The 13,790-nt window shown below is 42.1% G+C and overlaps 1 protein-coding gene across 1 annotated transcript in view; it reads left to right on the forward strand.

Moving 5' to 3' along the window:
- Window positions 1-10,386: 10,386 nt before the first annotated feature.
- Window positions 10,387-13,790, forward strand: part of LOC110508265 (macrophage mannose receptor 1) — an 81,194-nt gene continuing 77,790 nt past the window's right edge. Inside the window, exon 1 of the mRNA XM_090226043.1 lies at window positions 10,387-10,756. Coding sequence (XP_090082169.1) covers window positions 10,690-10,756 — 67 coding nt within the window. The 5' untranslated portion in view covers window positions 10,387-10,689. The remainder of the gene's footprint in view (window positions 10,757-13,790) is intronic.

Here is a 13,790-nt window from a genome sequence, read left to right on the forward strand (position 1 = left end):
CAACTGCTGTCTCAACCTCTGAATGCTGAATGCTGTGAAAAGCCAACTGACATTTACTCCTGAGGTTGCACCCTCTACAACCACTGTGATTATTATTTGACCCTGTGGCCCATAATGTAGGCGTATTAGAGTGGCCTTCCATCAAAAACAATGGAGAAAAATGCATCTCATAACATTTTAACATGGAAATAGATGTTCTATCGTTCAGTCTACAGTAGCAGCCAATGTGTTCAATATAGGCCTACATTCCATGAGACTTATGAAAAACACATGCAGGGCTTGACCTTTAACCTGTTGATCCACTTGTCCTTCAGACAAGGAGGTGACTGAATGTGTTGTTTGATGCAAGAAACCACTAAAAGGAAATTAAAATTCATCATTATTCCCGTACAATTATTACATAGAATCAGACAAATTATGCAACGCTCTGCCTATTGGCTACTTAGCTTATTCAAGCCGGTCTGAAAATACAACACCGCCCCTTTAAAACATAAAAAAGCTCTTTACCTGACTGGCTTTTCAAAGAGGGCTAGAAATGTACACTTTTTGTACTTTTGTAGGAAGCAACCACTCCCCCATAGTTCACTAGAAAGTAGCTATAACTGGGCTAATAACTATCTAACTAGCAAAACATACACAGGTGGCTACAAGTAGCTCTCACTTTGATCTCAGAACAAGATAATCTACTCCCGACCGCTCGTACTGTAGCCTGAACACAGTGAACGGCAGGGATCCATATATGGCAATGGCTATTTGCATATAGGCCTACTGCAGCTCTGATTGGTAATTGGGCACCGGTCTGTAGAGTACAGGCTGAGTCCTGCCTGTTAATAGAATCCAATGCGCTCTTTCTACAAGAACATCTCTTGCACATTTAGTTTTGCATACAAATCTTGCATAGTTTGTTTTGTTTCGGAATGTTACATTGAAAGTGGCTAATATTGTGTTGATTTGAGCACAATTCCCACAGTAGAGTGAAACATTGACAGTGTCAAAGAAGGTGAAGTTAAATCTTGTGCTTCTGGGCAGACATTTATGCGTCTCTGTGTGATATAGTTTGTTTTCCCTCTGGTTGCGCATTTAACATGCTAATAGAAATGAGGTAAAACTGATTTGTTTCTCTGCATTAAAATCCCCGGCCACTAGGAGCGCCGCCTCTGGGTGAGCAGTTTCTTGTTTGCTTATTTTCTCATACAGCTGACTGAGTGCGGTCTTAGTGCCAGCATCTGTCTGTGGTGGTAAATAAACAGCCACGAAAAATATAGAAGAAAACTCTCTAGGCAAGTAGTGTGGTCTTACAGCTTATCATGAGATACTCTACTTCAGGCAAAATCTAGAGACTTCCTTAGATTTCATGCACCTACCTAGCTACCATGACAAAGACCAAAGCTGGCGGGCGTACTGTTGAGGACAGTCGTGTGTCTCTATCACACCTGAAGGATCTTTTTAAACGAACAAAAATAGATCTTACAAGCAACAACAACAAGAAAATAGCTTCAAGTGCTTTGCCCAAATACTTGTGGATTCTACTAATAAAAGAATGGACGATCTGACCAGAGAGGTCCAGGACCTGAAGAACAGTTTGCACTTCTCCCAGTGTCAGCTCGATGAGTTGAAACAGGAGAACGGCAAGATGACAGCAATCTGTAAGTCATTGAAAGAGGACATCAGTTCTGTGTGTGAATCCATGATAACAATGAGGGAAAAATCAGATTATCTCGAGGTACAATCAAGGCAGAACAACATGGTTGTGGACGAAAATGCAGAATCTCTACATGAGACCTGGATGGAGTCTGAGGACAAAGTGAGGGAAATGATCTGGGAGAAACTGAAGATGGACCACAGGAAGATTGAGGTGGAGCCCACAGGACTGGAAGACCGGCCCAGGTCACAGGGTCAAGCTCCTGAGGTTCAAGGACAAGGTAGCTGTTCTGGAAAGAGCCAAGAACTTCAGAGGAACGTAATATTTACACATGTTAAGTTTTCTGAAAATAAAAAATAAAAAATCTTTTTTTGCTGAGTTTAGATTCAATGGTTGTAAAGATGGGTTCTAGCCGTAATAAAGAGATGCTCTGCTTTTTTGACACCACACTCAGCAAGTTCTGCAGGCTCCAGTTTTGTCTAATATTGATTATTGTCCAGTCGTGTGGTCCAGTGCTGCAAGGAAAGACCTAGTTAAGCTGCAGCTGGTCCAGAACAGAGCGACACGTTTTGCTCTTCATTGTAATCAGAGGGCTGATATAAATACTATGCCTGACAGTCTCTCTTGGCTAAGAGTTGAGGAGAGAATGACTGCATCACTTCTTATTTATATAAGAAACATTTAATGTGTTGAAAATCCCAAATTGTTTGCATAGTAAACTTACACACAGCTCTGACACACACACTTACCCCACCAGACATGCCACCAGGGGTCTTTTCACAGTCCCCAAATTCAGAACAAATTAAAGGAAGCGTACAGTATTATATGCTGGGGTGGCAGGTAGTGGTTAGAGCTTTGGGCCAGTAACCGAAAGGTTGATAAATCGAATCCCCGAGCTGACAAGGAAAAGACTGTCGTTCTACCCCTGAACAAGGCAGTTAACCCACTGTTCCTAGGCCGTCATTGTTCTTAACTGACGTGCCTAGTTAAATAAAGGTTAAACCAAAAAAGTATAGAGTTCTTTTTTTTTGCATGGAATTTCCTTCCATCTCAAATTGCTCAAATAAACAGCAAACCTGGTTTCAAAAAACAGATAAAGTAACACCTCACGGCACAACAAGTCTCCCCTATTGGACCCAGATAGTGTGTGTGTATGTATTGATATGTAGGCCACGTGTGCCTTTAAAAATGTATGTAGTTCTGTCCTTTAGCTGTTATTGTCTATTAATGTTCTGTATTATGTCATGTTCTGTGTGGAACCCCAGGAAGAGTAGCTGCTGCTTTTGCAACAGCTAATGGAGATCCTAATAAAATAATACTTGGTATCGCATCTATGGACCAATGTCTCTCAACATTTTCCAGACATACAACAATATTGACCAATGAACATTCAGATTGGTGTGACCTGGTACATAAATGCATATAAATCAAACAGTATTGTAACAAAACTTGGTACACATGTTCCAAACACTGTCAAGAACTGACATATTCACATCGACCACACGGTGGCGCTATAACGGGCAAATTATATCTCTTGATCTGTTTGATTTGATAGTGATGGACACATTTCACTTTACATCTGGTAAGAAGAGCTCCTGGAGATTATACATATGCCTTTGTTGGCAAGAAACATTTTATTGTTGTAGAGGCTATGTTGTGGGAGGGTTATTTTCCGTTGCCAGAATGAGGCACAACCCAGGGAGTCCAACCAATACACAGACTGTGTTGTTGTTTCCCAAAGCTAACTTAGAGGTATCAGTCAGGTTAGCTGTCCTCTACCTACTGACTTAGAGGTATCAGCAACAACTGTCAATCCCATATCAGGATGTGGTGTCTCCAGTACTGATGTTATGTGTCCACCGCAATGCTTACGATGCACAAAGACAGAGCTGCATCATCGTCCATATCACAGTTAGGCAATATTCAGGCAGACACAATTCTAAGAACAACCTATAACGCAGTGGGAAATCAGACAAAACATACAGGATAGTGATTCTGATAGATGACAGAGAATCATGCATTTCCTCTGAATTTCTCTGCTTGGTGGGTGGGGAACTCGTGTTATTGGTTGTTCTGAGAATTGTGTCTGCCTGAATATTGCCCAACTGTGGTTTTGATGATAATGCAGCTCTGTCTTTGTGCATCGTAGGCATTAAAGCAATGAATCGGTACCAATCTATCACTCGATCAATGAATCGGTACCAATCTATCACTCTATCAATGAATCAATACCAATCTATCACTCTATCAATGAATCAGTACCAATCTATCACTCTATCAATGAATCAATACCAATCTATCACTCTATCAATGAATCAGTACCAATCTATCACTCTATCAATGAATCAGTACCAATCTATCACTCTATCAATGAATCAGTACCAATCTATCACTCTATCAATGAATCAGTACCAATCTATCACTCTATCCGGCTATGTTGTGGGAGGGTTATTTTCCGTTGCCAAAATTATGCACAACCCAGGGAGTCCAACCAATACACAGACTCTCAATGTTGTTTCCCAAAGCTAACTTAGAGGTATCAGTCAGGTTAGCTGTCCTCTACTTAGATGTATCAGTCAGGTTAGCTGTCCTCTACCTACTGACTTAGAAGTATCAGTCAGGTTAGCTGTCCTCTACTTAGAGGTATCAGTCAGGTTAGCTGTCCTCTACTTAGATATACAGTGCCTTGTGAAAGTATTCGGCCCCCTTGAACTTTGCGACCTTTTGCCACATTTCAGGCTTCAAACATAAAGATATAAAACTGTATTTTTTTGTGAAGAATCAACAACAAGTGGGGCACAATCATGAAGTGGAACGACATTTATTGGATATTTCAAACTTTTTTAACAAATCAAAAACTGAAAAATTGGCCGTGCAAAATTATTCAGCCCCCTTAAGTTAATACTTTGTAGCGCCACCTTTTGCTGCGATTACAGCTGTAAGTCGCTTGGGGTATGTCTCTATCAGTTTTGCACATCGAGAGACTGAAATGTTTTCCCATTCCTCCTTGCAAAACAGCTCGAGCTCAGTGAGGTTGGATGGAGAGCATTTGTGAACAGCAGTTTTCAGTTCTTTCCACAGATTCTCGATTGGATTCAGATCTGGACTTTGACTTGGCCATTCTAACACCTGGATATGTTTATTTTTGAACCATTCCATTGTAGATTTTGCTTTATGTTTTGGATCATTGTCTTGTTGGAAGACAAATCTCCGTCCCAGTCTCAGGTCTTTTGCAGACTCCATCAGGTTTTCTTCCAGAATGGTCCTGTATTTGGCTCCATCCATCTTCCCATCAATTTTAACCATCTTCCCTGTCCCTGCTGAAGAAAAGCAGGCCCAAACCATGATGCTGCCACCACCATGTTTGACAGTGGGGATGGTGTGTTCAGCTGTGTTGCTTTTACGCCAAACATAACGTTTTGCATTGTTGCCAAAAAGTTCAATTTTGGTTTCATCTGACCAGAGCACCTTCTTCCACATGTTTGGTGTGTCTCCCAGGTGGCTTGTGGCAAACTTTAAACGACACTTTTTATGGATATCTTTAAGAAATGGCTTTCTTCTTGCCACTCTTCCATAAAGGCCAGATTTGTGCAATATACGACTGATTGTTGTCCTATGGACAGAGTCTCCCACCTCAGCTGTAGATCTCTGCAGTTCATCCAGAGTGATCATGGGCCTCTTGGCTGCATCTCTGATCAGTCTTCTCCTTGTATGAGCTGAAAGTTTAGAGGGACGGCCAGGTCTTGGTAGATTTGTAGTGGTCTGATACTCCTTCCATTTCAATATTATCGCTTGCACAGTGCTCCTTGGGATGTTTAAAGCTTGGGAAATCTTTTTGTATCCAAATCCGGCTTTAAACTTCTTCACAACAGTATCTCGGACCTGCCTGGTGTGTTTCTTGTTCTTCATGATGCTCTCTGCGCTTTTAACGGACCTCTGAGACTATCACAGTGCAGGTGCATTTATACAGAGACTTGATTACACACAGGTGGATTGTATTTATCATCATTAGTCATTTAGGTCAACATTGGATCATTCAGAGATCCTCACTGAACTTCTGGAGAGAGTTTGCTGCACTGAAAGTAAAGGGGCTGAATAATTTTGCACGCCCAATTTTTCAGTTTTTGATTTGTTAAAAAAGTTTGAAATATCCAATAAATGTCGTTCCACTTCATGATTGTGTCCCACTTGTTGTTGATTCTTCACAAAAAAATACAGTTTTATATCTTTATGTTTGAAGCCTGAAATGTGGCAAAAGGTCGCAAAGTTCAAGGGGGCCGAATACTTTCGCAAGGCACTGTATCAGTCAGGTTAGCTCTCCTCTACCTACTGACTTAGAGGTATCAGCAACAACTGTCAATCCCATATCAGGATATGGTGTCTCCAGTACTGATGTTATGTGTCCACCGCAACGCTTACGATGCGCAAAGACAGAGCTGCATCATCGTCCATATCACAGTTAGGCAATATTCAGGCAGACACAATTCTAAGAACAACCTATAACGCAGTGGGAAATCAGACGAAGCATACAGGATAGTGATTCTGATTGATGACAGAGCATCATGCATTTCCTCTGAATTTCTCTGCTTGGTGGGTGGGGAACTCGTGTTATTGGTTGTTCTGAGAATTGTGTCTGCCTGAATATTGCCCAACTGTGGTTTTGATGATAATGCAGCTCTGTCTTTGTGCATCGTAGGCATTAAAGCAATGAATCAGTACCAATCTATCAATTAATCAAAACCAATCTATCACTCTATCAATGAATCAGTACCAATCTATCAATTAATCAAAACCAATCTATCACTCTATCAATACCCTGGACCCTGCTTTTTCGGTAGGTATCTTATTTATGTTACTGGGAAGGTTCCAGTAGGATAGTAGACCTCGCTGGTCTATATTTACCAGTAGGATAGTAGACCTAGCTGGTCTATATTTACCAGTAGGATAGTAGACCTAGCTGGTCTATAAGTGCCTGTAGGATAGTAGACCTAGCTGGTCTATAGGTTCCAGTAGGATAGTAGACCTAGCTGGTCTATAGGTTCCAGTAGGATAGTAGACCTAGCTGGTCTATAGGTTCCAGTAGGATAGTAGACCTAGCTGTAGGTCTATAGGTTCCAGTAGGATAGTAGACCTAGCTGTAGGTCTATAGGTACCAGTAGGATAGTAGACCTAGCTGGTCTATATGTTCCAGTAGGATAGTACACCTAGCTGGTCTATAGGTTGCAGTAGGATAGTAGACCTAGCTGCTCTATAGGTACCAGTACGATAGTAGACCTAGCTGTAGGTCTATAGGTTACAGTAGGATAGTAGACCTAGCTGTAGGTCTATAGGTTCCAGTAGGATAGTAGACCTAGCTGGTCTATAGGTTCCAGTAGGATAGTAGACCTAGCTGTAGGTCTATAGGTACCAGTAGGATAGTAGACCTAGCTGGTCTATAGGTTCCAGTAGGATAGTAGACCTAGCTGGTCTATAGGTTCCAGTAGGATAGTAGACCTAGCTGGTCTATAGGTTCCAGTAGGATAGTAGACCTAGCTGTAGGTCTATAGGTTCCAGTAGGATAGTAGACCTAGCTGTAGGTCTATAGGTTCCAGTAGGATAGTAGACATAGCTGTAGGTCTATAGGTTCCAGTAGGATAGTAGACCTAGCTGGTCTATAGGTTCCAGTAGGATAGTAGACCTAGCTGTAGGTCTATAGGTTCCAGTAGGATAGTAGACCTAGCTGTAGGTCTATAGGTTCCAGTAGGATAGTAGACATAGCTGTAGGTCTATAGGTTCCAGTAGGATAGTAGACCTAGCTGGTCTATAGGTTCCAGTAGGATAGTAGACCTAGCTGGTCTATAGGTTCCAGTAGGATAGTAGACCTAGCTGGTCTATAGGTTCCAGTAGGATAGTAGACCTAGCTGTAGGTCTATAGCTTCCAGTAGGATAGTAGACCTAGCTGGCCTATTGGTTCCAGTAGGATAGTACACCTAGCTGGTCTTTGTCTTCCTTGGCACTCAGCCAGGTACTTCCTGTGTTCTGGTGAATCACGTCCCCTCTGTCCTTCCCGTCTTCAAGGGTGCAGGGTGGTGAAGGCCATAGCTCCCTGGGGCCCCATGGTACTTCTTCTTTCTCACACACACATCTCTCTTTCTGTGTGCTCAAGGATGAATCAGAGCATTCGCATTGTGTTTTCACAGCAGACTAAATTCACTCCCTGGGGTCAGGGTCAAGTGTGTGTTCCTGAAAGAGTATGAATTATTTAACAGACAGTTAGCCGTTAGCCAGGTATAGTCTGACAGCTAGCCGTTAGCCAGGTAGTCTGACAGCCAGCCGTTAGCCAGGTAGTCTGACAGCTAGCCGTTAGCCAGGTATAGTCTCACAGCTAGCCGTTAGCCAGGTATAGTCTGACAGCCAGCCGTTAGCCAGGTATAGTCTCACAGCTAGCCGTTAGCCAGGTATAGTCTGACAGCTAGCCGTTAGCCAGGTATAGTCTGACAGCTAGCCGTTAGCCAGGTAGTCTGACAGCCAGCCGTTAGCCAGGTATAGTCTGACAGCTAGCCGTTAGCAAGGTATAGTCTGACAGCTAGCCGGTAGCCAGGTATAGTCTGACAGCCAGCCGTTAGCCAGGTAGTCTGACAGCCAGCCGTTAGCCAGGTATAGTATGACAGCTAGCCGTTAGCCAGGTATAGTCTCACAGCTAGCCGGTAGCCAGGTATAGTCTGACAGCTAGCCGGTAGCCAGGTATAGTCTGACAGCTAGCCGGTAGCCAGGTAGTCTGACAGCCAGCCGTTAGCCAGGTATAGTCTGACAGCTACCCGTTAGCCAGGTAGTCTGACAGCCAGCCGTTAGCCAGGTAGTCTGACAGCCAGTCGTTAGCCAGGTAGTCTGCCTTGTGGTGCCCTACTTTTAACCAGGGTCCTTTGTATTGCCCTACTTTTAACCAGGGCCCTTTGTAGTGCCCTACTTTTAACCAGGGCCCTTTGTGGTGCCCTACTTTTAACCAGGGCCCTTTGTAGTGCCCTACTTTTAACCAGGGCCCTTTGTGGTGCCCTACTTTTAACCAGGGCCCTTTGTAGTGCCCTACTTTTAACCAGGGCCCTTTGTAGTGCCCTACTTTTAACCAGGGCCCTGGGTCCTTTGTATTGCCCTACTTTTAACCAGGGCCCTTTGTAGTGCCCTACATTTAACCAGGGCCCTTTGTAGTGCCCTACTTTTAACCAGGGCCCTTTGTATTGCCCTACTTTTAACCAGGGTCCTTTGTAGTGCCCTACTTTTAACCAGGGCCCTTTGTAGTGCCCTACTTTTAACCAGGGCCCTTTGTATTGCCCTACTTTTAACCAGGGCCCTTTGTGGTGCACTACTTTCAACCAGGGCCCTTTGTAGTGCCCTACTTTTAACCAGGGCCCTTTGTATTGCCCTACTTTTAACCAGGGCCCTTTGTGGTGCCCTACTTTTAACCAGGGCCCTTTGTAGTGCCCTACTTTCAACCAGGGCCCTTTGTAGTGCCCTACTTTCAACCAGGGCCCTTTGTAGTGCCCTACTTTCAACCAGGGCCCTTTGTAGTGCCCTACTTTTAACCAGGGCCCTTTGTAGTGCCCTACTTTTAACCAGGGCCCTTTGTGGTGCCCTACTTTCAACCAGGGCCCTTTGTAGTGCCCTACTTTTAACCAGGGCCCTTTGTAGTGCCCTACTTTCAACCAGGGTCCTTTGTGGTGCCCTACTTTCAACCAGGGCCCTTTGTAGTGCCCTACTTTTAACCAGGGCCCTTTGTAGTGCCCTACTTTCAACCAGGGTCCTTTGTGGTGCCCTACTTTCAACCAGGGCCCTTTGTAGTGCCCTACTTTTAACCAGGGCCCTTTGTAGTGCCCTACTTTCAACCAGGGTCCTTTGTAGTGCCCTACTTTTAACCAGGGTCCTTTGTAGTGCCCTACTTTTAACCAGGGCCCTTTGTATTGCCCTACTTTCAACCAGGGCCCTTTGTAGTGCCCTACTTTCAACCAGGGCCCTTTGTAGTGCCCTACTTTTAACCAGGGCCCTTTGTAGTGCCCTACTTTTAACCAGGGCCCTTTGTAGTGCCCTACTTTTAACCAGGGCCCTTTGTAGTGCCCTACTTTCAACCAGGGCCCTTTGTAGTGCCCTACTTTCAACCAGGGCCCTTTGTAGTGCCCTACTTTTAACCAAGGCCCTTTGTAGTGCCCTACTTTTAACCAGGGCCCTTTGTAGTGCCCTACTTTTAACCAGGGCCCTTTGTGGTGCCCTACTTTTAACCAAGGCCCTTTGTATTGCCCTACTTTTAACCAGGGCCCTTTGTAGTGCCCTACTTTTAACCAGGGCCCTTTGTATTGCCCTACTTTTAACCAGGGCCCTTTGTGGTGCCCTACTTTTAACCAGGGCCCTTTGTAGTGCCCTACTTTTAACCAGGGCCCTTTGTAGTGCCCTACTTTTAACCAGGGCCCTTTGTAGTGCCCTACTTTCAACCAGGGCCCTTTGTGGTGCCCTACTTTCAACCAGGTCCCTTTGTGGTGCCCTACTTTTAACCAAGGCCCTTTGTAGTGCCCTACTTTTAACCAGGGCCCTTTGTAGTGCCCTACTTTTAACCAGGGCCCTTTGTATTGCCCTACTTTTAACCAGGGTCCTTTGTAGTGCCCTACTTTTAACCAGGGCCCTTTGTAGTGCCCTACTTTTAACCAGGGCCCTTTGTAGTGCCCTACTTTTAACCAAGGCCCACAGGGTTCTATATCGGAATATGATGCTATTTGGGGCTCAGACATTGACTATTGTCTCATGACTTGTGGTTCGCATAAAATACACAGAACATATATTTTTTTAAACACCACAGTGTTTTCTGCGAATTGTAAACCCTGACATAGTGAGTACATGTTGGCTGATCGAATGTGTCAGTGCACCTCCCATTCACTAGAAAAGTGTTGAAATGTCGTTGATGGAGAAAAAAAAAGCTGTCATGTGACAGAGACTGTCATGTTATTAAATAGCAGACCCAGTCGTACAGAACACTCCACTCTGCTGTAGGACGTCTGTATGTCAGTCACAACCCAACTGGGACCATGACAACCATCATGATAACAGTACTGATGCTCTTCATTCAAACCACCCTGGGGGCTCCTGAAACAGGTATGTTGTTCATCTCATTGGTTATTAGTTTACACCTGAAACAGGTATGTTGTTCATCTCATTGGTTATTAGTTTACACCTGAAACAGGTATGTTGTTCATCTCATTGGTTATTGGTTTACACCTGAAACAGGTATGTTGTTCATCTCATTGGTTATTAGTTTACACCTGAAACAGGTATGTTGTTCATCTCATTGGTTATTAGTTTACACCTGAAACAGGTATGTTGTTCATCTCATTGGTTATTAGTTTACACCTGAAACAGGTATGTTGTTCATCTCATTGGTTATTAGTTTACACCTGAAACAGGTATGTTGTTCATCTCATTGGTTATTGGTTTACACCTGAAACAGGTATGTTGTTCATCTCATTGGTTATTAGTTTACACCTGAAACAGGTATGTTGTTCATCTCATTGGTTATTGGTTTACACCTGAAACAGGTATGTTGTTCATCTCATTGGTTATTAGTTTACACCTGAAACAGGTATGTTGTTCATCTCATTGGTTATTAGTTTACACCTGAAACAGGTATGTTGTTCATCTCATTGGTTATTACTTTACACCTGAAACAGGTATGTTGTTCATCTCATTGGTTATTAGTTTACACCTGAAACAGGTATGTTGTTCATCTCATTGGTTATTAGTTTACACCTGAAACAGGTATGTTGTTCATCTCATTGGTTATTAGTTTACACCTGAAACAGGTATGTTGTTCATCTCATTGGTTATTAGTTTACACCTGAAACAGGTATGTTGTTCATCTCATTGGTTATTGGTTTACACCTGAAACAGGTATGTTGTTCATCTCATTGGTTATTAGTTTACACCTGAAACAGGTATGTTGTTCATCTCATTGGTTATTAGTTTACACCTGAAACAGGTATGTTGTTCATCTCATTGGTTATTAGTTTACACCTGAAACAGGTATGTTGTTCATCTCATTGGTTATTGGTTTACACCTGAAACAGGTATGTTGTTCATCTCATTGGTTATTAGTTTACACCTGAAACAGGTATGTTGTTCATCTCATTGGTTATTAGTTTACACCTGAAACAGGTATGTTGTTCATCTCATTGGTTATTAGTTTACACCTGAAACAGGTATGTTGTTCATCTCATTGGTTATTAGTTCACACCTGAAACAGGTATGTTGTTCATCTCATTGGTTATTGGTTTACACCTGAAACAGGTATGTTGTTCATCTCATTGGTTATTGGTTTACACCTGAAACAGGTATGTTGTTCATCTCATTGGTTATTGGTTTACACCTGAAACAGGTATGTTGTTCATCTCATTGGTTATTAGTTTACACCTGAAACAGGTATGTTGTTCATCTCATTGGTTATTACTTTACACCTGAAACAGGTATGTTGTTCATCTCATTGGTTATTGGTTTACACCTGAAACAGGTATGTTGTTCATCTCATTGGTTATTGGTTTACACCTGAAACAGGTATGTTGTTCATCTCATCGGTTATTGGTTTACACCTGAAACAGGTATGTTGTTCATCTCATTGGTTATTAGTTTACACCTGAAACAGGTATGTTGTTCATCTCATTGGTTATTAGTTTACACCTGAAACAGGTATGTTGTTCATCTCATTGGTTATTAGTTTACACCTGAAACAGGTATGTTGTTCATCTCATTGGTTATTGGTTTACACCTGAAACAGGTATGTTGTTCATCTCATTGGTTATTAGTTTACACCTGAAACAGGTATGTTGTTCATCTCATTGGTTATTAGTTTACACCTGAAACAGGTATGTTGTTCATCTCATTGGTTATTAGTTTACACCTGAAACAGGTATGTTGTTCATCTCATTGGTTATTGGTTTACACCTGAAACAGGTATGTTGTTCATCTCATTGGTTATTAGTTTACACCTGAAACAGGTATGTTGTTCATCTCATTGGTTATTAGTTTACACCTGAAACAGGTATGTTGTTCATCTCATTGGTTATTGGTTTACACCTGAAACAGGTATGTTGTTCATCTCATTGGTTATTAGTTTACACCTGAAACAGGTATGTTGTTCATCTCATTGGTTATTGGTTTACACCTGAAACAGGTATGTTGTTCATCTCATTGGTTATTAGTTTACACCTGAAACAGGTATGTTGTTCATCTCATTGGTTATTAGTTTACACCTGAAACAGGTATGTTGTTCATCTCATTGGTTATTAGTTTACACCTGAAACAGGTATGTTGTTCATCTCATTGGTTATTAGTTTACACCTGAAACAGGTATGTTGTTCATCTCATTGGTTATTAGTTTACACCTGAAACAGGTATGTTGTTCATCTCATTGGTTATTGGTTTACACCTGAAACAGGTATGTTGTTCATCTCATTGGTTATTGGTTTACACCTGAAACAGGTATATTGTTCATCTCATTGGTTATTGGTTTACACCTGAAACAGGTATGTTGTTCATCTCATTGGTTATTAGTTTACACCTGAAACAGGTATGTTGTTCATCTCATTGGTTATTGGTTTACACCTGAAACAGGTATGTTGTTTATCTCATTGGTTATTGGTTTACACCTGAAACAGGTATGTTGTTCATCTCATTGGTTATTGGTTTACACCTGAAACAGGTATGTTGTTCATCTCATCGGTTATTGGTTTACACCTGAAACAGGTATGTTGTTCATCTCATTGGTTATTGGTTTACACCTGAAACAGGTATGTTGTTCATCTCATTGGTTATTGGTTTACACCTGAAACAGGTATGTTGTTCATCTCATTGGTTATTGGTTTACACCTGAAACAGGTATGTTGTTCATCTCATTGGTTATTGGTTTACACCTGAAACAGGTATGTTGTTCATCTCATTGGTTATTGGTTTACACCTGAAACAGGTATGTTGTTCATCTCATTGGTTATTAGTTTACACCTGAAACAGGTATGTTGTTCATCTCATTGGTTATTGGTTTACACCTGAAACAGGTATGTTGTTCATCTCATTGGTTATTAGTTTACACCTGAAACAGGTATATTGTTCATCTCATTGGTTATTGGTTTACACCTGAAAC

This window comes from Oncorhynchus mykiss, chromosome 28 (assembly GCF_057628025.1).
Source record: "Oncorhynchus mykiss isolate SJ-2025 chromosome 28, ASM5762802v1, whole genome shotgun sequence".
NCBI lineage: Eukaryota > Metazoa > Chordata > Actinopteri > Salmoniformes > Salmonidae > Oncorhynchus > Oncorhynchus mykiss.